Source organism: Mus caroli, chromosome 19 (assembly GCF_900094665.2).
Source record: "Mus caroli chromosome 19, CAROLI_EIJ_v1.1, whole genome shotgun sequence".
Taxonomy (NCBI): domain Eukaryota; kingdom Metazoa; phylum Chordata; class Mammalia; order Rodentia; family Muridae; genus Mus; species Mus caroli.
This window is the reverse complement of record NC_034588.1, coordinates 44,524,804-44,552,310: the sequence shown is the minus strand read 5'-3', so window position 1 is coordinate 44,552,310 and position 27,507 is coordinate 44,524,804. Positions and strand designations below refer to the sequence as shown.

The 27,507-nt window shown below is 46.7% G+C and overlaps 2 protein-coding genes across 6 annotated transcripts in view; both read right to left on the bottom strand.

Moving 5' to 3' along the window:
* Nucleotides 1–1,127: 1,127 nt before the first annotated feature.
* LOC110285529 (glutathione S-transferase omega-2) lies at nucleotides 1,128–20,860 on the bottom strand. 5 transcript variants are annotated; one of them, XM_029472717.1, is made up of 10 exons: nucleotides 20,493–20,661; nucleotides 20,132–20,205; nucleotides 16,681–16,755; nucleotides 16,118–16,232; nucleotides 14,641–14,790; nucleotides 14,318–14,426; nucleotides 11,594–11,816; nucleotides 10,187–10,288; nucleotides 2,700–2,806; nucleotides 1,128–1,414 (listed from the first exon to the last, which is right to left on the bottom strand). In XM_029472717.1, exons 5-10 carry the CDS (start codon nucleotides 14,672–14,674, stop codon nucleotides 1,243–1,245), a joined length of 747 nt encoding a protein of 248 aa, XP_029328577.1. In that variant the 5' UTR covers nucleotides 14,675–14,790; nucleotides 16,118–16,232; nucleotides 16,681–16,755; nucleotides 20,132–20,205; nucleotides 20,493–20,661; the 3' UTR covers nucleotides 1,128–1,242. The 5 variants fall into 5 exon arrangements, with proteins under 5 accessions (XP_029328577.1, XP_029328576.1, XP_029328578.1 ...); XM_029472716.1 differs by having other exon boundaries at nucleotides 20,132–20,201; XM_029472718.1 differs by lacking the exons at nucleotides 20,132–20,205; nucleotides 20,493–20,661 and adding an exon at nucleotides 20,700–20,860.
* A 769-nt stretch (nucleotides 20,861–21,629) lies between these two features.
* Nucleotides 21,630–27,507, bottom strand: part of Gsto1 (glutathione S-transferase omega 1) — a 9,287-nt gene continuing 3,409 nt past the window's right edge. Inside the window, exons 4-6 of the mRNA XM_021151759.2 lie at nucleotides 25,367–25,465; nucleotides 22,898–23,001; nucleotides 21,630–22,121 (exon numbers count right to left, since the gene is read on the bottom strand). Coding sequence (XP_021007418.1) covers nucleotides 21,968–22,121; nucleotides 22,898–23,001; nucleotides 25,367–25,465 — 357 coding nt within the window. The 3' untranslated portion in view covers nucleotides 21,630–21,967. The remainder of the gene's footprint in view (nucleotides 22,122–22,897; nucleotides 23,002–25,366; nucleotides 25,466–27,507) is intronic.

The window sequence follows — 27,507 nt, the reverse complement described above, 5'->3', positions numbered from 1 at the left end:
GGGGATGCTAAAAGGCTGGAAGAATCTTAAGAGACAACAGAGCAAAACCACCACAGGCAGATGAGGATACACTGGCTAAAAAACAGCATGGGACAATCCTCCTGTAGAGGAAGTGGTGGCAGCAGCCTTCTGCTGAAATCACCTGCTGGCAGACCAGCCACCTCAGGCAAACTGATGTCTTCTCCGTCTTAGGTGGCGTGGTGCTGCCTGGTCAGGTTGATAGAGGGCTACAGAAAAGCCAAGCCAGACCACCACAGCAGGGAAAGATCCAGTACACGGGGCTAACATCCAGGCCAAGCTGGTGCAGAGATGGGAGATCTCCACGGGCAGGGTTCGAGTCTCCATCAGTCATCCTCCCGTGGTCCAGGATTGATGGACCCACCAAGCAACCAGAAGCATCAGTTGGAACCAACTGTGTATGTGACACGTATCCAGCGGTGACCTTTGCCTGTGAGTGGGATCAGGGGGAGGGTGTTTTGGAGACAGGATGCTGGTTAATAAAATATGTTGTGAGACATCCTGAGCCCCGGCAACATCAGTGAGATCCTGACGTAGTTAGTCCAGGGTGATAAATGGGTGTTTCATTTCCTGCTTTAGAATTCTTTCCAGTCACAAGACCCTGGGTGTCTCCCAGGCTCATGGCCAAAGTTTGAACAGGAATGATACACATGCCTTCCCATGTGGGCAGCGGCGTTTCTTTGCTAAAAGAACGTATTTCATCATAGAGTATGTGTGGTTGGATTCTCTTTCTTTCTTTCTTTCTTTCTTTCTTTCTTTCTTTCTTTCTTTCTTTCTTTCTTTTTTCCTTTCCCTCCTTCTTCATCTCCTCCTCTCTCTCCTCCTCCCTCTTCTCTTCCCCCTCCCCCCTTCTCCATCTTCTCAAGTTTTCTTCTCACCAGATAAGCTTTTGATGAGTTCCAACCTACAGCGGCAAATGTCTGTCAATCAGGCCCTTCATACCAGCGCTGCGGCCAGTAGTCTGGAAATCAAACTAGCCAGAGGCCAGGCAGCCAGGGGTCAGTCACACTACCTCCCAAAATGCACTTCTGCTTCTGTGCTGGGCACTTTCTAGAGAATCATTAGAGGCTACAGGCTTCAGGAGTCAGACACGTGATAATTAGACTATATTTTACACATCCATATTTATTAGGGACCTCAAAAAAAAAGAACAAATACACTGAACCCCAAGATGACCCACGATGCAGACATCAGAATGACCGAGAGTCCCGGGCAATGCCTGGATTACCGTATGGTTGGGTTACACAGCCCAAAATCAAAGGCACAAGGGTTGTTTTGGAAATAGAGATTTAAGAAGCCCAGGAAGACGCTCTTATCAGTGTGCAGAGCACACACTGCAGGGTCCTGCTTCATGGAGGCTATCCAGAGCCGCAGCATCGGGGTGTGATTCACGCAGCTGCAAGACAGGAAAGGGACAGGGTGGGGACGAGGACAGTTATCACTCTGTAGATGAGAAAGAAACAAAACTATGGTTTTCTTTGGGAAATATGGTGAGCTTGGTTCTTATCCAGTAAGCCTGATCTTTGCTGAGGAAAAGGGCTTACTTGGAACCATGTGTCCAACTGTTAACACTGTCACAGTGGCTTCTGTGAAGGTGACAGGGCACCTGTGAACTGAGGCAGGGGGATCCAGCATCTTGATTTCATGGCTAACAGACTAACTGTCTGACAACCTCTCTAGCCAACAGTCTTAGACCATTTGCAGATTTTACTTTTAAGGCTTTGAAAAAAAAGAGTGGCTTCCCAAAACATTTTAAAAATAAATTTAAAGCAAGCATGAACCCTTGAAAGCCAGGCTTTTTCAACATGGACTGGGAATTCCAGTCCAGGGTCTAGCAGACGACCCACTAAGGTAAGACAGCTGGTAAGCTGGAGGCCAGGACACTTGTTAGAGTCTTACTAATCTGGGGCTCTCCACCCTGCCGTGGGAGGAGGTGGGTTTATAAGGTACCTATATGTCTCGCCACCCAGTCTTGTGTCTGATCCAAAGAGCTACTTTCCAAACCGTAGAGATGCCAGGCGTGCCTGACGTGGCTGGCTGGTATCCGAGTCAGAAGCACTGCACGTGGCCGGTGTCACCTCTGAGCTTTGAGGTGACAAAGCTTTAAGTATCCCTGCCACACTTTAAACATGTTTAAACATGGTTAAAGTGTGGCACTGGTGTGTGATACGTGGCTGCTACTTTGTTTATATGAAGAGTAACATGTGGGTTTCTTTGGAAACCTGGTTTTCAAAGGGCACTTCTATTTGGGGAGGAGGGACATGAGATGGGACTCAGACACAGGACACGTGCCGAGTGACTCAGCAGGACCGTCTGTGTGTGTGTGTGTGTGTGTGTGTGTGTGTGGCCATGGAGGGAGCTACAGATAATTTTTTGTGTTTCTGTGGATGCACAGGGGACAGTGGTCTCTGAAGCATGGTAGCGGGAGTCGGGGGGGGGGGTGCGGGTAATTTGCACTCAGAATCTTTCTTAGCCATAGACATGTAGGAAGCGTGAGCCTGTACTCAATAGGAGAAGAACACAGGTATATTTGGACACGGAACCATGCATGAGTGGAGCCCAGCTCTGATTTCTGTTTCACAAACAGCCTGAGACAGTCGGCAGGGGGCGGGCGGTGGGACCTAGAGCTTCTCAACAATTGGCACTCATTGGATTTGCAATCATATAACCAGATGTCTTACTCAGCCAGTCCATATACATCCAGCCGCTCAAACCAGGGCCAGACGAGGTAATCAATCATGGATATACAGTCTCCACCGAAGAAGGTAGTGTTCTGATACTCAAGAATCTAGAAATATACGCAGGACAACAGCCAGTCAATTTATACATTCGCTGACACGTGCTGCAGATGCTAAATGTAAGTGTCGTATTAATTACAGGGAAGGAGAACTAGCTTGTCAGTCTCCTATTTTCAAGAGACCACTTTGTCCCTCCCCACGGTGCCTCCTCCAAGTCCCTGAGGGCCTGTCTTGACCACATCCTGCTCTCTGCCTTTCTTCAACACTGAACAAAAAAACATGGCTCATTGACTGGAGAATTTGGAAAAGAGCAATTCAGTTAGAGGTGGCCTAGCCCTTCCCTTAGCCTGACACGGGTGTCCCCAAGTCCTAGGCTGTCTCCAGATCAGATGAGCTTGGAGCTAGGATGCCCTGCCTCAAGCTGGCACCTGCCCATTCCCCAGGGACGTGAAAATGGGCGCCAGATGCTAAAACCCAGCAGTTAGAAACGCCACTTGCTGAAGCTGTGACTTCATCTCCTACATACTCTTTATAGTCAAGGGGGTACTGCAGACCCTATTGGTCTTTCTTTTGCCTTTCTTTGAGCAGCTTTGGAGCTAGGGCTAGCTAGACGGAGCAATGCTGTTTAGTGGGTTTCCTTACATCCCACATCACCTTTACCATACTTTCTCCGTTTACTCAAATTCTTCGAGTTTCATGATACCAACATCATTGACATTCTACAATAAAACAAAACTCCTCTTTCTCAAATCAACCCACACAGTTGGACTGTACAGAAAACACCCTTTTGACAGCCCAGAGCCACAGAGCCACAGAGCCACAGAGCCACAGAGCCACAGAGCCACAGAGCCACAGAGCCACAGAGCCACAGGAAGGGCCTTCCGGGCAGCCTTGGTCCTGGTGCTTTCTCACCGCATCAGAAAAGTAACTGAGACAGAGAGGAAAGAACAGAGCGGAAGGCTCTCAACTGCCGTCCTGTTCTAAAACAGCCAGGGACCTTCCAAACTCTCAGCAGCCCGGGCCTTCTTGCCGTCACCCACAGAGGTGCCCTAGCAGCCTTAGGTTTTTGCCCCCGCGGTTGCAGACTACTGCCACTAGGCCTTGCTTGCCGTGACTGGCAGCACCCTTAAATCCTGAGCCAAAATAAGTCCTTCCTCCCAAGCTGCCCTTGTCACACACTTGTCACAGCACTGAGGAAGGGGACTGGTGTACAGGCCAGCCTAACACTCGTGCACTACAGAGTGAGTGGCCTCTCCACAGATTCCTTTACGGCTTCTTCCTGGTGACACTGGGCTCCCTGGTGGCCTGGCCTCCCTGGGACTTGTCTTTAGCAGGAGCTCCCTTCTGTGTAAACCCCCGCACCTCTCAGAAACACAATACTGCTTCCCTCTTCGAATCCCAGACACTGAGACAGGAAGAGCCTGTAAAGGGTATCTGGTGTAGAAAAAGAATCTACTTTACCATCTTCTGAGGTTACAGAGACAGATGAGCGGATAAACGTGCCTGCCATGCTAGTGTGAGGGCCTAATTTCAAATCCTAAAAACCCACGAAAAACTAGTTCAAGCCAGAGATAGAAACAGGACCATCTGTGACCCCTGCACTCCTGTGCACACACAGGCTGAGGCATCTGGGGAAGCTCGAGAGGAGACAACCTAAGGCAGAGGAAAGGAAACAGAGGCCCTTGCCTCAAACAAAGTGGAGGTGAGATCAATGCCCAAGGCTACCCTCTGATCACACATGTCTGCTTTCACACACACACACACACACACACACACACACACACACACACACACTATACATACACACAATAATCACTAAAAATATAAATAAGTAAACAGTTTAAAAACGGTAATACAAATGTGTTCTTTTTGTCCCCAGTGACTTTAGAGGGAGACTAGAGGTGTGACAGGGAGCACCCAGTGAGTGACAGACAGCAACAGAGGACTGTTTGGTGTGATGAAGATGCATGAAGCCCTTCACCTCACCCGAGGGCTCCCCCTAGCGTGGTAAAGAAGGAATATCAGCAGGGAACACAAGTGGAAGAAGTGTATGGGGCTCCCCCTGGTAGCCATCGATGGTGTGGAACAGCGGCCAAAGCTCCCTTCTCTCAGTTAAAGAGGATCAAAGAAAGAAACCTGCCAGGCTCTTGAGAAAAAAAAGTGTTACCGAACTGGGAGAATCTACTTCTTGGGCCACATGCCACCCCATTTTTGGTGACAGAAGAGAGATTTTTAAAAGCTTATCCAGACTTCTTCATACCAAGCATTCTAATAAGCCCAGTCTAAGATCTTCCACCCTTGGGGCAGCCACCTGCCTTACACTGACATCATTTAGCTCAACATCAGGGAATCCTGGGTCTCAGTGCTCAAGCAGCTCTGTCTCCTGCTGGACACTCTGCACTTGATGGAAGAGGGGAAGAGTTCTTTCTTACGAGTTGGAAGTCACACACACATACACACACACACACATTTCTGCTAAGGCACGAAGGAGCAATAGACTCAAGCCCATACCCAGAGGCAGGAGCAAAGGATTTGGGTCTGGGATAAAGGTCTTTTGAGTTTGTAAGAAAATAAGAGGGGGTGGTTCAAAGTTTTAAATTCCAAGTCCTTGCCACACAGAACAGGCCAGCCCTGGCTGAGCTCATGACCCGCCCCTTCCCATACGTGGCTGTCACTTAGGACCAAGTTACTCTATGAAGAGACAAAATACAACCTGTCAGTATTTAGGGATTGATGAGGCTATGAAAATCCTCAGCTGCAATCCTTTGAATGGGCTCAATTCTCTTATGCAAAATATATTTTGTAAAAGTTAGGTGGCAGCTAACCAAATTCTTGTAAAGCAGTGGATGGTGGGTGCAGACCCAAGTGAGTGCCCCTCGAACCGCTGAGGAGGCAGAGGCTTCCCGTGCCCGAGAGCAATGGGAGAAAGTTTAACAGGAGACATGCTCGGTATTTACAGATGTTACACTTCCAGATGTGTGAGAGAGGTAAAGTGGATCAGAAGTTAAAAACAAAAAACCAAACATGTGTTTAAAAGATAGTCAAATAACCTTTAGATAGGAGAAGCCCTTTAAAAGGAACTCTACAAACTGAGAAGAATCTTAGCACGGAGACAGACAAGATCTTAAGACAATTTTCCTTAGCAGCACAAACTGTTGGGCTAAAACGTCTTTTTGTTTGTAAAGAAGAGAAGATAAATTAAACATTAACATTGTGGCCCAGCATGGTAGAGCATGCCTTTTAACCCCAGAAACAGAGACACTGAGGCAAGGCGATGAAGAGTTTGCAGTCGGCCTGGGCTACACAGTGAGACCCTGTCTGAAAAACATGTAGGGGGGGTGGGAGGAAGAAAAGAGGGAGAAAGAAGAGAGGGAGGGAGGGAGGGAGGGAGGGAGGGAAGAGATGTTAAGATTATGGGTGAAATTTAAACTCAGTAGGCCACAGGAGCTCCTGAGTGGTACACACATTACTAAGCGATACAAGGATACAACCGATACAAGGATACAAACCCTCCGGCAAACAGTGCACACAAGGCATGCGACTGCGCCCTGTGGGAAACTCTGCATGAGACTGCAAAGGACAGGAATACAAAGCAGGCGTGCAGACACTGAGCAAGAGGCAGAACCTTGAGGTGCCCTGTGGTCCTGGCTCCCTCCCTGCTGTTTCAGGCCTCTCTCCATCAAGCCTGGTAACAGCTGGAGAGGGACCAAGCAAAGCCAGAACACAGAGCGAATGCCCAATGGCTAGATCACAGACTATAAGGGGAAGCCCAAAGCCAGTCCAGCAAGCTGCTGCACAACACAGGGCTGGATTTAACAAGCACCACCTTGAAGAGACTCTGAATATGTCCCTGGTAGCAAAGGAGCCCTGAGGGGCCCTGCCGTGCTGGAATCCACAAAGATGAGAAAGCCAGAGCCCAGCAGAGTGTGAGGCTGACATGGTAAAGTCAATACCACACAGAAGAAAACTATAAAGGGCGAACATCTTAGACTAATGACTCAAGAATAGCTAGGTTTGAACCTCAGAGGCAGGTTTGATGTGAGCTTAGTCCACAGCATCCCGACAGCATTAAAACGCGTGCCAGCATTCAAGACAGGCAGGCAGGACAGCAGGTCTGACCATCAAAGCCGAAGATTTTATTTATATTATTTATATAGCCTTAAGTAAATTCTTAATATTTTTAAAAGTTTCACGGTTGCTGCTCTTTTCTGAGACAGGATCTCACTACGCAGCCCAGGCTAGCCCAGACTTGTGACCCTCTTACCCTTGTCCTCTCTATTGTGCCGAATTTCAGGCCCAGGACACTGGGCTTTTTAAAGATCATTTTAAACAAAAAGAGTACACAGGTCATATTTCAAAAGAGAAAGATCACCTGGAGCTCAGGACCACAAAACACAAATTGAGCCTCTTGCTAGGCTATCACATGGCATGTTTTGCATTAAAATCTTGACCTTGGGCTAGGAGATGGCCGAGTGGGTGCAGGCATGAGAACCCAAAATCAAATCCCAGGACCAGCCACGCTGGGTGCAGCCCGTGTCAGTAATCACAGTGCTTCTGTGGTGCGGTGGGAGACCCGCATACAAAGAGGACAACATAAGACAGGCTCTGTGTGATGGTTTGTGTATGCTTGGCCCAGGGAGTGGCACTATTAGAGGATGTGGCCCTGGTGGAGTAGGTGTGACCTTGTAGGAGTAGGTGTGTCACTGTGGGTGTGGGCTTTAAGACCCTCATCCTAGCTGCCTGGAAGACAGTGTTCTGCTAGCAGCCTTCAGATAAAGATGTAAACCTTTCAGCTCCTCCTGTACCATGCCTGCCTGGATGCTGCCATGTTCCTTCCTTGATGATAATGGACTGAACCTCTGATCCTGTAAGCCAGCCCCAATTAAATGTTGTCCTCATAAAATTTGCCTTGGCCATGGGGTCTGCTCACAGCAATAAAACCCTAACTAAGACAGTCTGTTTCCAACAAATACCTGAGCCTGTCCTCTGACCTTCATGTATCCATTGTGGCATAAGCCCACCTAAACCCCCATACATGAAATACACACACACACACACTCACAGAGAGAGAGAGAGAGAGAGAGAGACAGACAGACAGACAGACAGACAGACAGACAGACAGACACACAGAGAGAATGAATGTCAGATTATTTATCCATCAGAAATACCATCTATGTTTAATAGCTTTTCAGTCCACACAAAATCCCGCTTGTAAACCCCACTTGAAAGGTTTTTACCGTGCCTTTAATCCCAGCACTCAGGTGGCAAAGGCAGGCAGATCTCTATGAGTTCAAGGCCAGCTTGGTCTATATAGTGAGTTCCAGAACATCCAGGGCTACATAGTGAGACTCTGTCTCAAAAGCAAACAAGCAAACAAGCAAACAACAAAACAAAACAAAGAAACAGAAAAAAAATGGGACCAATGCTAACGTGAACTAAGGGGCAATTCTGTCAGAATTACTCTAGTCAATTTTAATTTCACTAGGATCTCCTAGAGTCTATACTTTAGGATCTAGAATTTGAAGGAATGGCTCGAATGGTTCATGTCCACTGGCTGTTTCAGCATCTTGTTACGTTTGCATCCCTAGTTTCCAGGCTTCGTTAGTGAGCATCCCTTTTGAGTTACCAAGTACGGGTACTGTTGGCCTCAGCAGGATGCCACGCAGCACAGTGAGTCACGCTCACAGAGCACCACCGCATCTTAGTGTGTGGCTCAGAATGATGGCTTAAGTGTCCCGAGAGGGGGCCCAAGAGACGCACACCTGCATCCTAACTTCACTGATTCATGTACAAGCACAGCAAGAACAACCACAATGCACTGTCAGTGGTCTCTGAATTCAGTTTTGTTTTCGGCTCCTTAATCTGACCCAGTACTCATGAATCTGAGACAGTAACTAGGCCGGAGGGGGGATTAGTTCAGGTGACCTTTAAGAAAAGACTGGTAGCTTTAAGAAAGTGTGGTGGCTCACACTTTCAATTTCAGCACTTGGAGGGCAAAGACAGGCAGGTCTCTGTGAGTTCAAGGACTACATGGTGAGGTCCTGTCTCAAAAACAGCAACAACAACACACACACAAATAACAGCCACCATTAAATATAGAGACATTAAAGTCTGTATTCAGAAAGGTCTCGACTCCTTTTAAAGCAGCCTTTCCTGGGCAAAGACTCTCTTACTAGATGTCTTCTTCAGCTGTGACTAAAGGGAGCGTTGGTGTAGGTGACACAGTGGTGGCACCATCACCCACACCTCCTCCGGCCCAAGAGCCTAGAATCCAGCCAAGCCACACCTAAAATCAAGACCCTACCATCCACTGCCTCTGGGGCCTCAAGACAAAAGTTAATATTTCTCACTCGTCATCTTACAAAAACACTGCAACTGTACGTCTCCAAGACAGGACTGGAGTGTGGGTGAATTTTATCTGCTTCCAGTTGATAAAGTCAAATGGAAGAATAGGAGTGGCTAGCCTTCTCTGGAAGGAACGAAGAGTCTTTTTTTTTTTTTCCCCCTGGCTGTACTGGGGAACAACCTCATTCATAAAAAGAATTCATCGGTTTGTAGACCAGAGGTAAAGGGAATCACAGTCCCACAGATGACCCCCGGGATGGGTGGGTAGAACACTGCTTCATGACTGCCCTGTGCAGGAGACTCTGCCAGCAAGGATGCCCCTTGTCCATCCGCACCTGCCTTCCTTTTCTGAAATACACAGATTGCCCCTCATCTATCCACACCTACCTTCTTTTTCTGAACTACACAACATGGATTTTATCCAGGGTGTCCCAACTAAACAATACCCCCCACTCCACCCCACCCCCCACCCCCGCCAGCCTCCAGTGCTGATTGGTGGTCATGACCTGACAAGCTAAAGTCTGGCCACCAAGGTGTAAGCAGTTGCTGGATTTCTGGGTGAGTCCTTTAAGAGGGTGCACGCATGCCACTTTTCTCTTCCACTCTCTTAGCTAGAGTCTGAGTGGAAGACTATGGCAGAAGTCCCAGCTGCCATCTTGTGATGAAGGATGGAACCTTGCACTAAATGTGGCAGAGGCGCCTCTGTCCCTGCTAGCTTCATGAGGAGGCATGGAGATAGATGGTCCTGAACTGCCTCCCTCCGGCTTCGGTAACGTGAGAGAATAAACCATTATTAGACAAGCCTTCAACCAATACCTCAGCCTCATCGGCAGAGCCCTGCAGAGATACTTGGGGAATGCTACTGTGCCAGGAAAGGACAAATTCACTGCTTGTCCTGGACAAGCAGGACAAGTATCATTTCAGAGCAAGTCAGGGACGCAGGCATCCGCGGGTCACAGTCGGGTGACTAGAAAGGGACCACACGGAGGCTTAGCAGAAGGTCTGCAAACAGGCGACATCAGGCGACTCCGTTAGAGACACTACAGAGCTCGACCACCTCTGACGGGACAGACGTCCCTTTGTACCTCTTCCATGTTGCACAACTCCTGACGCAGGGCGACCTTCAGATCCGTACAGTCTCTTCCGCATCTCAGCGCTATCAGGCATTCCTTGCTTAAAGGTGGGACCTAAGTCAGGGGACACAGGTTCTTAGTCGGGATGCTTGTGAGAACTGTCCCCACTCTGACTGAAGAGCAGCGGAGCTTCCCAACTCCAGCACAGGGGGACTTGGTCCCTCCTTGGTGAGAGGCTGGGGTGTGGGTGTGGGGGGGATCTCTGTGCCCAAAGCCACTTCTGACCGCAGCTGCTCTAGCCAAGGGCTTTAGCAGGGTTCTCTCTGACCCCTGCTTGCTCAGCTACTTCCGTACTCTAGGGTGGGACACTTTAAGTTTCAGTGTCTCTAGGTGAAAAACTGAACCAGGAACAATACCCACGTCCAAGGGCAGTTGGGAGGGAATCAGTAGTCAGAGAAGCTTTGGAGCATCCTGATGATCAATATATGTCAGCTATTAACAGCATTAAGTTGGGCACATGAATATTTGTGTGTGTGTGTGTGCACATGCATATTTGGGTATGTGTGTATGCGTGTGTATGTGTGTGTGTGTGTGTACGCGCCCAGGGTATGAATGTGTGAATGCCACCAAATGCGTGTGGAGGACTGAGGACACCTTTCAGTTGTCAATCCTTTCCTTCCAACCCATGTGTCCAGGAGCTTAAACTTGGGTCACCAGGCTTGGTGGTGAACGCCTTATTTTTTGAGACAGAATTTTTCAGTGAACTTGGAGCTTGCAGTTTCAGGTAGACTAGCTGGCCAGCAAGTCCCAAGGATCCTCCTGCGGCCCTCCTTGGCTAGAGCAGCTGCGGTCAGAAGTGGCTTTGGGCACAGAGATCCCCCCCACACCCACACCCCAGCCTCTCACCAAGGAAGGACCAAGTCCCCCTTGCAGGCAGGCACTGCCAGGTGGCTTTTTATGTTTGTTATTTTGAGGATCCAAAGTCAGGTCCTCGTGCTTGTGTACCAAATGCTTCACACTGAGCCATCTCCGCAGCCCCACACTGAATCGTTTTTCTTTGTTTTCAAAGGTCTTAATGTCCCCATCACCTTTTCTCTCATTATCATTATTCATGTTTCCTACACTGCTGTCATTCCTGCCCTGCTGACAAGACAACCTTCTCGCCAGCAGTTCGTACCTGGAGCTTGGGAAACACTCCTTTTAAAGGATCGGCAAGCCTGGGCTGTCTCAACACTCCTGTTTCTAGCCTCGTGAGTCTCTGCCTCCCACTACTCATGTCCGTGGTCACACCTGACTCTAATCCCCGGTTTTTTACCCTTCAGAGGTTCACAGGGTCACAATCAAACCAGGTCGTGATGGACCCTGGAATGGACACGCAGACAAAGCCACGTCTGTGTGGCTCTTCAGAACTGTGTGTACCTTACAGAAGAGCTCCAATAACATCTTCTGGCGAGCTCGTTCATACGGGTCATACGGAAACAGCTTTCTTCCCGGGTAGACGTCATCCAGGTACTCACAAGCAATGACAGATTCATAGACCAGCTGACATTGGCTGTTCTCCAAGACGGGAATTTGGCCAAAAGGATGCTTTGTGTAGTACCAGTCAGGCTTGCTCTTCAGGTTAATGTTGATCACTTCATGCCTTAAAAAAAAAAAAAAAAAAAAAAAACAACAACAACAACAAGGAAAAACAAAGGGGAAAGAAGACTCGAAGTGAGAAGCGGGAACAGCTATGACATCAACATTCGTACTTAGAACTGTTTCTTTGGTGCTGGAGTTTGGTGTGAAATATGTGACATGTTTGTGTTCATTCCTGCAGTGGTGTTAGGTGTTTCCTGCGGCTTCTCTTACCTGTCCCTATGACTGAATCCCATGCCTGATATCATCTACTAAATAGAAACTATGACAAGAAGAAAGCCAGGCTGAGTGGCTCTCTATACACACTCAGGCACAGCACTTAAGAGTTTAAAGCCTGGAAGCACAAATCCAGCAGAACTTGGTGGCTCAGATCTGTAATCCCAGGACCCGGCAGACAGAGACAGGAGGATTGTAAGTCAGAGAGCAGTCTGTGCTACACAGTGAGACCCTGTCTGCAAACCAAAGCATTAACAACCACAGAAATGCAAGTGTGCTATTTACAGGTTGGGACACGCATTGGTGAATCTTAATGGTTAATACAAAGCCCACATCTAGCTGTATGGCCAAGCTGAGATATTAGCTGGTTCCTTCCCCTCGCTGTGCTCAGGGTCCATAGCTGTAACGAGGTGATAACTGTGTCCATCTCAACAGTGTAGCATCCCAACCCTGATCATGTGCAACGCTTGGGAGTGTCCAGCACACTACCAAGCGGTCACTTTTCAGTTCTCCCTACTCCATTATTATCGGACTTGGGGCTAGAGAGATGGTTCAGAGGTTAGGAGCACTGACTGCTCTTCTAGAGGTCCTGAGTTCAATTCCCAGCAACCACATGGTGGCTCACAACCATCTATAATGTGGTCCCATGCATTCTTCTGGTGTGTGTCTGAAGACAGCTAAAGTGTACTCATACAGATAAAAATAAAACAATCAAAACCAGGAAGTCGCCAGTTATATATTTAAAAGGATTAAAGGAAACAGATGGCTACATTCTTCCAACTGGAGGCTCTCAACAAGATTACCACCTCTTCCCATCTAAGGAATGTATATTGATATTTTGGCTTTCACCCTGGGAGTGGGATATACTTCAAATGGACGGGTAAAGGGGGATACTGACAAATAAGCTGGGGTGCACAGGAACAACCCCCTTTCCTTGTCCCCAGCAAAGAATTTACCTGGCCCCGAATGTCAGTCAGTGGTGCTAAGGTTGAGAAACTCCACTCTGAAGAACAAGCTACAGGGCTGAACCTGAGGCTCAGTTGGTTAACTGCTTGCCTAGCTACGGGAAGCCCTTGGCTCTGTGCCCAGCATCACATAGGCCAGGCACCGTGATGCTCTGGAGGGAGAGCCAGAAGGACCAGAAGTCCGAGATCACCCTCAGATACATAATGTGTTTGTGGCTAGCCTGAGCTACATAAGACCCAGTCTCAAATACAAAGAAACCCCACAAATATTTGCATCAGTTCCTAAGCTGCCCGCTTGTCCCCATGTCGTACTGCTCTGGTTTTTCTAAGACCAAACAAAGAACAGGTAACCATAGGGCCAGATAGATGTGAGCAAGAGGGAAGAATCTAGAAATGCATGTTATACATTTGCATCTACGCAGAGTTAACATAATCAATGTCTCCACATTGGTCTCTCTATTCACTGACATGAACTGAAACTCTGAGGTCACTCCTAGGACTTCCCAATCCCAGAGCCAGAAGCTGGTGGGCCATTTGTTTTCTCTGTTTGAGAGACAGGATCTCATGTGGCCAAAGCTGACCTGGAAGTTGGTATGTAAGCCATTCAAGAGCAGTCTTGAACTTCCGATCCTCCTGCCTCTACCTCCCAAGTTCTGAGCCCACAGGGATGGTCCTCCACACTTGGTTTTATGTGGTAGCTGGCTGAGAATCAGTGCTTCATGAATGCTGACCAAGCAACTCCTACTCGGCTACATCCCCAAGCCCATGCCTACTGTGTGTCAGGCTCTGTTCTAGTCCTCAAATGAGGAAGACCCTACTCTCTTGAACTCTTTTTTTTTGTTTTTTGTTTTTGTTTTTGTTTGTTTGTTTGGTTGGTTTTTTTTTTTTTTTTTTTTTTATGATTGCCATAGCATGGGGGAGAGGGGAAGACATGGTAGAAAGACAGAACAAATTAGAAAATGTTGGGCAAGAAGAAATCAATAGAAGAGTTAATTCAAGTTGCTTATGGCAGAGGTTGGGCTACATTGGGACAGCTAAGAGGCCCCGAGTGAGCTCGGCTGTGCCCTTTCTAAACAAACAGTGGGGAGAGCCAGGTCATCAAAGGGCAGCATTCAGTTTACTCGGCCTGGTCTGAAAGTTCGTGGAAACCTGATTTGGAAAAGACGTTCAGCAGTTCGGGGGAGCCTGCCCAAAAAAAATCAGTCACTGGAGTCACTCAGAAGTGAGGGAAGAGGGGCCCCTTCTAGGACTGGGAGACTTTAAATATCCCCCAGAGATGGCGGGTGCTCCCCTGCCCAGGGAGCGCTTGGCCTCCGTGCCTCACCTGATGCCTTTGGCCTTGAGAACCAGGCGTGCCCTGTGCGAGTAGGGGCAGAACCTCATGCTGTAGATTCGGATCACACCCTCGGGGACCGGCCCTGGGGGACAGCTTCCTACAGGGAAGGGCAAGAGCAAGAAGATGGAGAGTCTGGTTAGCCCAGTGGGGAGGGGACTTGTTCACCTCAGGGACATTCAGGGAGGAGTCTGCGCCCTGAGCCTCAGGCTCCAGAGGGGATGTTTGCACATAGTTTGCGCTCCTATCCAGAGAAAGCAGCTCCGTCGTGAGTCTTCACCCAGCCCGAGAGTCCAAGGCTCTGGAGGAATTACCTTTTCCCAAGCATCTTGACAAATCCCCGGACATCAATCTCCAGTTATCTATGCGGTACCGGAAAGCTCACAGTCGCCGCCTTGTGGGCCTCTGCTGCTTACTGCGCTCCCTCCAGATCCAAACTGAATTTCTCAACAGTCGACAGCACTCTGGTGGGGCAGAGAGGAAGTGAACTGGGACCCCTGTATAACCTAACCCCTCACAGATACCGCCCCAGATATGGAAGTCCAAACCAAGCCCCAGAAAGTACTTCTGGCTTTAGACACACAGGGAAGACTGAACATTTAAGCCCCAACCTGGATTTCAAAGAAATCGAATACAAATTTACCAGGCTAATGTTAACTTTTCTTTTCCATCACAAATCCTAATCTTGGGTAGAGAAATAACCATTCCTTCTGTATAACTTGTTCACCACACTCAGTCTTTTTAAACCAGTCACATTTTCTCTTGGTTCAGCAAATGGGACAACAGACTTAGAATATGCTGAGACCTTGTATCACTTGGGAAGTGAATACCAATCTTGGCACCACACCACACGCCTCTCCCTGGGCCTCCGTCATCCCATTTGTGAGATTTCTACCCTCTGAGAAACTGTCACTGAATAAGACGACCAAGACATCTGGAGGCCAAGAACTGTTTGACTCCTCCAGCCTCAAGTTCTGACAAACATTGTTTGAGTTTCCAAGGACGTGTAGCTAAGAAACACAGTGGCCACCCCACACCAGGGAGAGGCGGAAGTGGCTGATAAGCTGAGATTCTCGTCTCCACAGGTGAAAGGGGGAATTCGTTAAATTTTCCAGGACTGAGATGGAGTGGAAACGGCGACCAACACGTTTTTGTTTATAGAGTAACAAGAAAGGAAAGAAAAGCATTAAGAGCCCCATTCACATATGTCTGAATTATTTCAGTCCCCAAACTTCTGTGTCATGTAATCGATACTATTCCTTCACAAAAGTGTCCCCAGAAAAAAACAAAATTATTTGTCCAAATCAAACACCTAATTGAGGGAAAGAACTTTGAAAGTTCAGACTTTTAAAAGGTCCACTGTCTGGGCTGCATAATGATGGAGAGTTTATGTCCAGAAAAACGGAGCACACAATGGCAGCTTCATTTTTGAGTCTAAAAGTTTTTTTTTTTACTAAAATAGCAAAGCCTTATCACATGTCTTGCAAGATGGGCAGCTCTGGGCCTTTGGAATTCTCACTCCTCCAGAATGTCTTGGCTAGTGATGATAAGATCATTTTCCCTACAGAATAGGAAATCTTTTGAAATCCTCAGAATAGTGACTCAACTACAGTTTTAGTCTGGAACTCCATCCGTGATCCCGTGGGAGTTGCGCTAACAGCAAGGCGTGTCAATAGTTACTCTGTGTGAATTAGGAAACCGTAGGGATGTTTGAATCCATGCTTGGATTGAATCCATGCTTGAATTCAGTGCACAGGGATCGCCAGAAACCTGGTGCGGATGGGTTCTTGCCTTGCTGTGCTGAGGGAGGAGGCGGCTCACTTTCCACTGCGGCAGATGCAGGTCTCACAGGCAACTACTCCCCTGGAACTAACTCTGATCGAGACGGACAGGCTGGATGGTAAGACTGAAACAAGGAACACAAGAACCACGCCCTGTTAGGTAAGGAGACGGCTTCTGAGGAGACAAAGGTACCTTCTGTTAAGTCTCAAACCCGGGACAAACAGCAGAGGTGCCCGTGGACACCAGGTTTCCCCAGCAGTCCTCCTGGCTGGCACACCCACCCCCTACCCTAATCTTCTCCAGCCCAGGGACTATGCTGGGCTGCACTTCCCCCAGCTGCTTTCCCTATATGACCCAGCCACTTTGGGTACCCCAGCCTTCTTACCCGTTTGAACCTCTTAGCCTCTGCTCTTGGCTCTCCTCTCTCCCTCCACCCTCTCCTCACAGGGCCGGACTCAGTCTGCTGGTTCTGTCTGCTCTGCACTCTCCCAGATGTTTCTGCCTCTGACTGTGCCTGCATCCTCCCCTATATCTATAGTGAAACCCTCCACCTCTTGAGCAGTCATGCCCACCTTTTTATTTCTTGTCTTTCATTCACCTTTCACATAAATACAGCAGATAACCGCCGAGGAGACCACATCCAGGTTCTAAAGAGAAAATAAAAATGAGTCGTTACTGACCAGCTGGTGCTTGACTGGTCCTGTTTACCCTTAAACTGGCCTGTACGTATGCATCCTACAGGATGGATTATCCCAATAGAAAGATGAATAAAGATGAATACACACACACACACACACACACACACATATTCAATAGCCTCTAACTTTTAGAGGTGCTTTAAGTTCACAACAATATAAAGCAGAACATACAGAGGTACCTCACAGGCTCCCTACCTCCACATACAGCCTCCTGTCTCTCCAGAGAGGCACCTATGCTACAGTAGATGAACATATATTGACACAGCACTCTCGGTCCACAATTCACAAAAACCACTCGGTACTGGTTAACTTGATCTCTACATCATGTGTTATGATTTATATTTTGGGTTTTTTTTTTCCGGCTGCTTAAAACGATAGTTCTGAAAAGCATTCTTAACACTTTGAGCTGCATAAAATCCAGCCGGGCGGCCTGAGTTAGCCAGGTGGTTTTGATTTGGTCATTCATAGCTGTTTATGTTGCAATGGCTGAGACAGCAACAGTCAGGAAGGGAATTCCACTTGCAGACTGGGAGGTTCTATTGTGCCAGAAGGGCAAACATTTCCAGCTTTCCCCTCATGATTCACTCCTTCTAAAGGAATCGAAATCTGAGAACAGGAAATGTCATTTGTAACAGGTTTGCCTGAGCAAGCTGTTGTGGTATATGGTATGATCCTAGAACTTGAAGTCTGTGGCAAGGGGATCACAAATTTGAGGCCAATTAGGGCTACAGAGTGACCACTGTCTCAAGATAAAAAGTATGTCTGTAATATGGGAGGTCACGTTTTGAGATACACGTCTACTTGGAGAAGTTAGGACAAAGGTGGAACATATTCTCCACCTATGGGAGGCAGTATAATGTCAGGATTCTCAAAATGGGCCATGGAACCAGATGGGCTGTGAGACCTGTCTTGGTCCTTGGGCACAATGCTTAGCCTCTCTGCCCTCCATCTTCCTTGTTTAAGATGACAGCCACCAGTGTGTATATGATGGTTTTGAGTATGGAGTGAAATTGTGCAGAGTTCTATCTCAGTGACCCTCAAAATTAAAGAGAAATACTAATGAGTAAGAAGGCATTTTTATAGCATGATGCCTTCCCATTCTGCACCCATAAAGAGACACATATTGCAATTCAGCTTGCCGGGCATACGAGAATTAGAATCTAACTCACCACACTGTTTCCCCTGTTAACAGTTTAATGCTGGCTGAGTGTGTTGAATGCTTTAGGCTACATTTCAGTAATGTGATTTTTTTAATCTTGCGAAAGATCACAACAGTTTTCCCAGAAGGATTTTAATCATGACCTTTAAGCTTGTTCTCTGCTTCCTCTTAAAATTCCAGTAGGTAACTCCTAAATGTTTTTTTTTGCAAATGTTTCATCTATGCTATTTTGTGTTTGCATCTCTGTTATATTAACCAACTCAAGCACAAAACAATTTTAATAAGGTCACGGGAATCTATTAGAAATAATTTTTCAGACATCTGAAATATAATCATATCCACTGTTTCTCTGTGTGTGAAGGTACACACACACACACACACACACATGCACACACAGAGAGAGACACTCAATGTGTGAGCTTGGATGGCAGAGGCCAGAGGTCTTTTGAGATGGGGGTCTCACCTTTTTACCTGGAACTTGCTGATTCAGTTGAGCTGGTCCCAAAGCCCCAGAAACCCACCTCAGCCTCCTCCTTGGCATTGGGATTACAAACCCGGGCCACCACACCAGGTCTTGTTTGTGCGTCTGGGGTTGGAAGTCAGGTTCTTGTGTTTGTTCAACAAGCACTTTACCTACCAAGTCATCTCCCCAGTCCCTAGAGCTGCTTTTCTAAAAATAGAGGAATCTCTGGTCATGGTGATTAATGATGTATGTGTTTACAGAATGGAAATAATTTCTTCACTCGATTTCAGTTTAAGGAAAGGAGGCCTTTCTTCCTTTGTCTTTTTTTTTTTTTTTTTTTTTTTTTTTTTTTTTTTTAATGTAATTCTGGCTGTCCTGGAACTTACTCTGTAGACCAGGCTGGCCTCAAACTTAGAGACCCACCTGCCTCTGCCTCCCAAGTGCTGGAATTAAATGTGTGCACTTTTATGCCAGCTTGAGTTGTTTATTTGTTTGTTTGTTTGTTTGTTTGTTTTTAAAAACTTTTTGGTCACAAGTCTAATATTAGCGGATGCTAGATTATGATTATGTTTGTCTCTTTGAATGCCCACTTGACATGAAAGATCACGTTACTGGGTGTCTACTATTGTTCACTGAACTCCATGGGCCAGATGAAGGAAAGGGATCTATTCTCACAGCTGCCTTTACTCAGGGCTTGCAGGGAGCGAGGACCATAGGGAAGGCCGTGTCCCAATGGCGTTAACGTTGGGACATATGAAATGAGGTGACTGAAGTTACCACAGGAGGACCTTCCCATCCAGGTCAGGAAAACTGGGTCAGAGGAGACCTTCTTTTAAAGTGCTTGTTTTCTTATCCCTGTGTCTTTAATGACATGCGTGACACATTTATACATCCTGATAATAATATTTGAATAGTCAAAAAGCAAAATTTCAAGAGTCTGACAGCAAAGTTTGTAGACTCGTGCAAAAGCAGCAACATCACCTGCCGAAACCAAACCCATGATAGGGATAGGACATGAACGTGCCCAGAATTATTTCCAGGACCTTCTTTGGACATCAAATTCCATGGATGCTCAAGAACTTTATATAAAATGGCGTAGCATTGGCAACTCATCCACCCACACACTCCTATACACATCAAACCACTTCTAGATGACTTAGAATAGCCAACACAAGGTAAGCTCTGTTACACTGCATTGCTTAGGGAATACTGGCATGAGAAGTCTGAACTGTACTCAGTTCGGATGTAATTTTTCTCTTCTATTCTAAGTTAATTAAATTGGAATGATGTGAAATCCATTGATAACAGATCCTATTATTCTGTCTTGGCTTAATCTCTAAATGTAAGAGCTCTTAGGGAAAGGAACTTTATAGATATGTAAACTTATCTAAAGAGCAGTCTTTTTTACAACAAACATAGGCTACATTTGAATAACTCCACCTTTTAATAGCTGGGTTACTTTGGGCTAATAATTCAAAGCTCTAACAACACTGGCGTTCTAATCTGTAATGCGGAGGTAAGAGAACCATGTGGTTTAGGGAAGTGTTATTTGGATCAGTATGGCAAACATCTAATACTTAGCATGTGTCTGTCATCTAGCAAGGACTTGACATTAGCTAATAACAGTACACAATTTGAACGTAGCAGGGACGATTTTCGTAGCCTTCAAAAGACAGGCAGTCTCAGAAACGAAATTCTCCTACCTGTCTGTGTCATCAACTAGTTAAGCCGAACTGAAGGTACGAAACTCCAGATCTGTGGAACTCTGCGTGCCTGTCTTCATCCAAACCAGAAAATTAATTTCAATGACAGGTTTCTGGCTTAAAGAAAACTCAATAATCTAAAACTATTGACTATTTTTTTCTTCCTTACGATTTCTTTACCCTAGTGCTATATTCTAGGCTCCCTTACACTTTTTTTAGCGAAAATTTTTTAAAAAGAAAGAAACATTAGCTATGGTTAAACATTTGGGTTTTCTTTTAAAATGTAACTGCAAAATTAAAAGTTGGCGATCCTATCCTGAAAAGCCCAGATTTTACAAGTCCCCCAAAGTTCAGAATTGACCTCAAAATCCTCTTCCCTTCCGACACAGCGCAGGTGAGGCCGAACCCCCCAGTGGCGGTGGCAGAAAAAGCATCTCAGAGCAACCTTCCGGTGGCTATAGCTCCAACCCGGAGTTGGGACGCCCGGCGGCGGACGCGGAGGCGGGCCCGCCCCTTCTCACGGTGCTACCCCGCAATTGGCCGCCGAGCCCTGCGCTCCAGCCAATACCTGGCTCGTCTGGAAGAGCGAGCCAATAGGCGACCGCGTTATAGCAGCTAGCTCGAGAAACGAGGGTCAGGCCGGAAATCTACGGCTACCGAAAGAGGAAGTTGGTAGCAGGCCGTTCCGCTCAGCCGCTGGTCTCACATCCGACTGGGAATCCGCGAGGAACCGCCAGGGCCTGCCCAGGGCCCGGTGGCCGGCGGCACAGATGGCTCCGCTCGGAGTAGGACGCTAGTTGTCCCGTTTGTGAAGTCAGCCAATCCCTGGCTCCCCAGGGTGCGGGGCCCCCATCACCGTGAAGCTAAACCCTAAATGCGGCGCTGAGCTTTGCCAGATTAGGCGCCCTTAACGAGTCACCCCCGTGGTTGTCGCAGGCAAGCCAGAAAACTACAGAAAACCTGGCGGTCGGTGGGTTGCCATTCGTAAGGGCATTCATTGTCCTCCAGATCCTTCTGCCAACATCTTAAGGCCTCACTTAACCTCTGGACCAGACGCACCATCCCTAGAATGGAGTGAGGTTCCCAGACGACCTTTCTTATGGAAGTGATAGAAGTATTAAGATTAACCTTTCCCATTGGAGATTTCATCCATTAAGTATTCAGTCTTATATACTGAACTGGCTGGTGTGATTTTAACGGTATTGCATGTGGCACACCTATAGAAGACAACTATATCTGCCTTATTTGGAAGGAAGGATTTGAAAGGGCTAGAAGTAGGAGCTAGTCAGATCGTTTGGTGGTTGTTTGCTGCTCTTCCAGAAGGGAAATTTGTTTCCTATCATCCCACAGCCTCTGCCAGTATCACCAGCTCCAAGGGATCCCGCAAACGCGCGCGCGCGCGTACACACACACACACACACTTTTTAAGAAATTAGAAACTGAGAGCTCAAGCAAGAGGCTACCCAGTCAATGTTGACCTGAGGTGGTTTGGACTCAGTTTTCGATGCTCACAAGAGGAATAAGAGATTTAATGATGGAAAGAATGAGGAAATCACAGTTTTCAGACATGAATAATCAAAAACTTGACATTTTTCTTGATATCCAAATCTAGATGTCTGCATCAAACCAGAGGTGGTGGCCTTGGGGATGGCAGTGAAGATTGTTAGGACCATTAGATCGGAGTGTTCTGAAATAGAAATGCAGTAGTGGGGCCCGAGGGGGCACCGCTTAGGCCAGAAGGTCAAATTGAGAAAGGAGCCAGTGAGAATACTGGATAAAATAAGCATGATATTCAATCAGTGAGGGGAAACAGCATTCGCTGCGGGCTCTTGCCCTTCAGAGCCCATAATCACAGGCCTCGGGGCTGTCCTGTAGGTAGAGACGTAAGTACTCGCGGTAGGTCTTGGCATCAATGTTGTGAGAGGATGCCACGGGGTCTTGCTGCATGGCTGCCATCCAGAGCTTGAGTTTGGGGGTGTGGGCTAGACACCTGTGGGAAGACAAGATGAGAGCTGTGAGCCACAGGAGCTAGACCAGCATCCCAGTCTCACCCACCACTGCAGTCTATCCCCCTAAACTCTTAGAAGTTGATCTTGAAACACAACTCTTTAAAATGCAAGCCGTAGACTAAAAGGCTTTAGCTTTGAGTGACATTGGGGTCTTTGTTTCTCAGAAGAGGAAGCCGAGTTGAGAGTCTCTTGGTCAGTCAGCAGAACTTCAAACTGAGAGACTGACAGACAACAGCCTTAAATGCCAACTTTCTATAGGAAACGGGAATAGAGGTAGCCCCAGATTGCCATGAGTTCTAGGACGTAGAAGTAAGCCAACACGGCTGACTGCAAACTCAAAGCATGAGTTTAAAAAGCAGTGTGGAACTCTTACAAGTAGGCGGGAAGTAGTAAAGATGTGTTAATACTAAGGTCTCAACAAACAGGGAAATGAAGGATACTATTTGGTTAATTAAACTTGTACTGATGGAGGGTACATATGCCTAAAATAAATTATTTACACCTGTGCGGATTTTTAGCCAGCAGAGGGTAAATTTTAAGACCCTGATATCATAGACAGATGATATCCTGTCCTCCCCTGGGCTGAACATGGGAATGAATGGGTGACCTGACCAATTGTGTGTACCCCCAGGACTTTCCTCTCTTGCTGGCTCAATTCATGCCAGTGACATCAATATTTATCTGGGTTCAGAAAAATTCCATACATCATAATACAGCTCTCACCCTAAACTATGCACAAAATATTCAAATGTCTTACTCCTTGAGCTCCAATGCTTCCAGTCGTTGAAACCAAGGCCAAGTAAGATAATCTACCATAGAGGGAGAATCTCCACCAAGGAAGCTCTTGTAATTATCCATACCCTGATTGTTAAAGGAAAAATAAGTTTATTTGTGCAGATAGAAAAACATCATTAAAAACAACAGAGGCAAATTAGGTAGAGAATGTGTTCAGTTTTTTGTTTTTTTTTTTTTTTAAATTGTCAAGATGTACTTTCATGCATGGGGTGCTTCTCTGCATGTAAGTTTTTAGTTGGAAACATAATTAAAACATCCTAGGAAGCCAGGCAGTGGTGGCGCACGCCTTTAATCCTAGCACTCAGGAGGCAGAGGCAGGCGGATTTCTGAGTTCGAGGCCAGCCTGGTCTACAGAGTGAGTTCCAGGGCAGCCAGGGCTACACAGAGAAACCCTGTCTCGAAAAACCAAAAANTAAAAAAAAAAAAAAAAAAAAAATCCTAGGAGTAGACAGAATTAACAGTTAAGCAGGTGACAATTATTTGGATAACCCTAAAGCCCAAATGGAATGTTTCTGAAACGGAAGGTGAATTGATACGAAGGTTTCACCGAAGAGGGAAACCGGGAGTATTATTAGGTTAATTAAACCTGAAGGAGGTAGGGCGCATATGACTAAAATTCATTATCTACTTAAGACACAACCAAAGGATTTTACAGAATCAAACCAACTTTCCCGTCATAAAAAGCCTCTGGTTTTCCTTGGAGATCCTTGTAATAGTATGCACTGTGGATAGATTGTTCATGTCTTTCTGATTATTTGTCTTCTCTCCACTAAAATAAGAACCTGATTCCAACTTCCACGCTGTCCCTCAGAAAAGCAGGAATTAGCAAATTTGATTTAATAACAAACATATAACTCCACAAAGAATTACCAGTAAAGAAACTGGACTATACACTACTGTAGGCACAAATCAAAATGCCCCATTAGAGAGAAGTTATTTTAGGAGATTAGAAAATTCATGATGCCAGACCCAAATGAAGATGTCAGAATGCTAAATTATGAGTTAAACCCATGAGTACATACAGAGAAATCTTTTTATTAATTAAGCCTATAATACACGGGAAAGTCCACTGAGACCAAGCTGCCATCCCAGTGACACTAAGATAGCTCAGTACCAGAAAAATCTACCTGTAAGACCACTTTGGGGAATCATAAAGTCGGCCTGGCATGAGTCACAGGGTTTTCAGGTTAGAGTCTGTGGTTTCCCAGGCACTTGTGAGCCTTTCAGTTCCTGAGAAACTGAGGCACTCCCTCGAGCAGTGGAGCAGAGCATTCAGGCCTCTTTGTGGTTCTCTGTATTCCCTTGGTAGTCAAGGAAGTGTGGAAACTTGACTGGACAATTGCTCTTAGACAATGATCTGGTGTACCCGGCATAGCTTGCAAATGTCATTGTATCCTGGCAACTACGACCGTATTGATCCTGGCAATTGCCATTATATTCTGTTCCTGATAAAGGAATAAAAAAATCTGATTGCTCGCAATAAAAATTGCCACTGCTTAAGTTTTGCTATGGACCCATATCAGGTGTCCTTGGCCTGGTAAATAAACAGGGACCCTTAGAGACCACAAGCATCAGGCTAAAGGGAACTGGCTCTGTGCATGTTCCGTCAATGTAACAGGCGCCAGGAACACTGAACGTTTACAGTGTAAGAATTAGCAGAGTAAGACTGGAGAGATGGATGGCTTGGGCTTAAGGGCATGACCTGCTTCTCTAGAGGAACACATGAGGTGGCTCAAAATGCCTGTAACTCCCGCTCCAGGGGATCCAACACCTATGGCCACACCCACCCTCGCATTCACATCATTAAAAGTAAAAAAAATAAAATCTTAAAAATAGCAACTTAGTAACAAGAATAGAGTGAATATATATATACTGGAAGGAACTCCATGCGTAGAATGGGATGCCAGGACACACCCATGGAAGGAAGCGCCTCTGCTTCTCCATGACTACGCTGGGAACAGAGTATCTCAACATCGCATAGAAGGAAAGAAGCGGTATCTATATTTTAAATATACGAACACAGGCTGAAAACAAGAATAGAAAACGGGGACAATAAAAAATGGGAAACGTAGGTGTTATTTTAATGTTGACGTGCTAAGTACTTCAAGCCCTTAAGCCATGTGTAGTCAGGCATGCCTGTAACACGAGCGTTCACTTGGCTGAGGCAGGAGGATCATGATTTTAAGGCCAGTATGGGCTGAACCGTGGGTTTGAGACTAGCCTGGGACACCTGTCTCAAAAAACTAAAACTAAAGTCAATGATGGTACTTTTAGGTGTCTTGATTTATATCATGAGTAGAAGAGCTTACAGAGATCTTTTGTGATTTATTTCTGACTGCATACTATTTCTAATTGTCAGTGATTTGGAGGCACAAAGAAATGCAGATATAGATCGTCATTTCTTACAGTGAAAGCCAAGAGAAGCAAGTACCTCCTCTAGCTTTGTGAATTCTTTCTCCAACGCTTCCTTTAGGCCCGGATAGTCTTCCTTTCTCTTCGCCCTAACAAAGCTTGCAATCAAAGGCGGCACCTGAAGGGAGAACAAGTGTTTAGTTTATCAGGGTGAGGCTAATGCCCTGCCCTGCCAACACACACATAACAAACGTACTAGAATCCCTCCAGAGTGCTTGACGGAATCACAGTGTTTACAGGAACCACGGCCTGGCATTTCAAACCTCTTTTGTAGACTAGGATGTGGGGCTGCTCCAGGTTGTCATTTGCAGATAATGGAACCCACTTATCAAGTTTGAACCAGAAATCTCATAAATGGACACTGAGTGGCCTAGAATTGAACAAACAGGCCTGGAACTATGGGAATTTTCTAAAATCATACTGAAAAATAGACTAGCCAAGAGGTACCAGCTGCTGCCAGTGCCAGCGAGCACTAACGGGCATTTGTACTGCCGCACGCTGCTCTTGCATTGCTTCCCCAGAATTTAATCTTGCAGCCATTGCCACCACCTCTATAACAGGCAAGAGACACCATCACCTTCTGCCTCGGCCACCTGGGTCCTGATGTTACAGGCATGCCCTGACCACACTCTGTGTGTGTGTGTGTATGTGTGTAGCTATACGCATAGGGGTGTGCAGGTATAACAGACCTGTGTATGTGCACATGGGGTCAAAGTGGAACATCAGTGACTTCTGTCGCTTGCAATCTTACTGCCACAACCGAATCTGTCACTGAGCCAGAAGTTTGCTGTTCTGGACTGACTGGGGTGTGAGCTTTCTGGATCTGGGTATTGCTCATCCCCCATCCCCAGCCACCAACACACACACACACACACACACACACACACACACACACACACACGCCTGCACACATGCCTGCACACACACATACACACACACCATGCGATGCTGGGCTCACAGGCACACACAGCCACCCCAGCTTTTGAAGTGGGTGCTGAGGAGCTACATCTGAGCCCTCATGCTTGCAGAGAAGCACTCTTGCCCACAGAGCATCCCCAGCCATCCTGACACTAATTTTTAATCTCCCCAGCATGACATATAAATGTTCTAGCCACCTCCACTATTCTTTCACCGTTATCCTACTAAGCCAGATGATTCACTTGCTGTTTGCAATAGCTCAGAAACAGAATGTTCCCCTTGTCAATCTCCCTACTTCTAAATACTTTTAAAAAGCTCTTTCTTCATTCATAGACAAAATGTTCCTTTACAGACTTACCATACTATGGAAGTAATTCATCTGAATGTATGTAGCAGAGCACTGCTATTCTTGGTGTCTAAACACATACCCATTGGCCTTTATTAATACTGATTTGAATGGATCCACTCTGACACTAATTAAGATGCAGGCACATTCCCCAGGGACCTCAGTGCACTGTCCCTGCTAAAGACTGGCAGTGACAATTAAGAGCTGACACTATAGGAACCAGTATCAGAGTCTGCTCTAGGCAATCTGTGTTAGATCTGTCCACAGGTGAACTAACCCACTAGAAGTAAAACAGGGAGGCTGGCCCAAAGTGCACAGTATGACGCTTCCCAAGCTAATCGCACACCCCAGGCAGTGAGCGACCGACCAGCAGGGGAAACTCAGTCCTCATGTTCTTGGAGCAACAGGTCAAGAAGGCAGGCAGTTCTGAGGGCAGAGGGCCAACAGCCTCAATGAGGAGAAGCTTAGCGGGGAACAGAGCTGGAGTCCTGAGCAGCCTGGCCATGTTTCAGGAAGGCAGCAGGTCCAAGCATAAATATCAAAAATGTCTAATCTTAGTGAAAACGAGAGAAGACATGCAATGAGAACTGGGAGAGAAGGGAGAACACGTGGCAGACATAAAAAGAAATTTTTGGACTTTCTCTTCCGGTGACTGCCAGAGGAGAGCAGCATACAGCAAGCAGCACATCAGCTGTGGCTCACAGCAGTAGGATGTGTTAAGAAGCTGAGGCAGCGCCAAAGCAACACAGCTTCTGGGAAAGGTCCTGTTTTAGGCCTTCATCTTCGGCCAGGAGGAGGTCCAAACACCAGATATCTGTGCACCTTCCCTGTAAGAGGAGAGCTTGCCTACAGAGAGTGCTCTGACCACTGAAACTCAGAGGAGAGAGCCTGTCTCC

What these genes read in the sequence shown, in the direction of transcription:
- LOC110285529 (XM_029472718.1), bottom strand. Translation starts at nt 14,674, where the DNA reads ATGTCCGGGGATTTGTCAAGATGCTTGGGAAAAG. An exon ending in TATTGGAGCTCTTCTGTAAG is followed by an intron (nt 10,289 to 11,593) that starts GTACACACAGTT and finishes CCCCTGACTTAG; the next exon opens with GTCCCACCTTTAAGCAAGGA. An exon ending in AGTTGTGCAACATGGAAGAG is followed by an intron (nt 2,807 to 10,186) that starts GTACAAAGGGAC and finishes GTATATTTCTAG; the next exon opens with ATTCTTGAGTATCAGAACAC.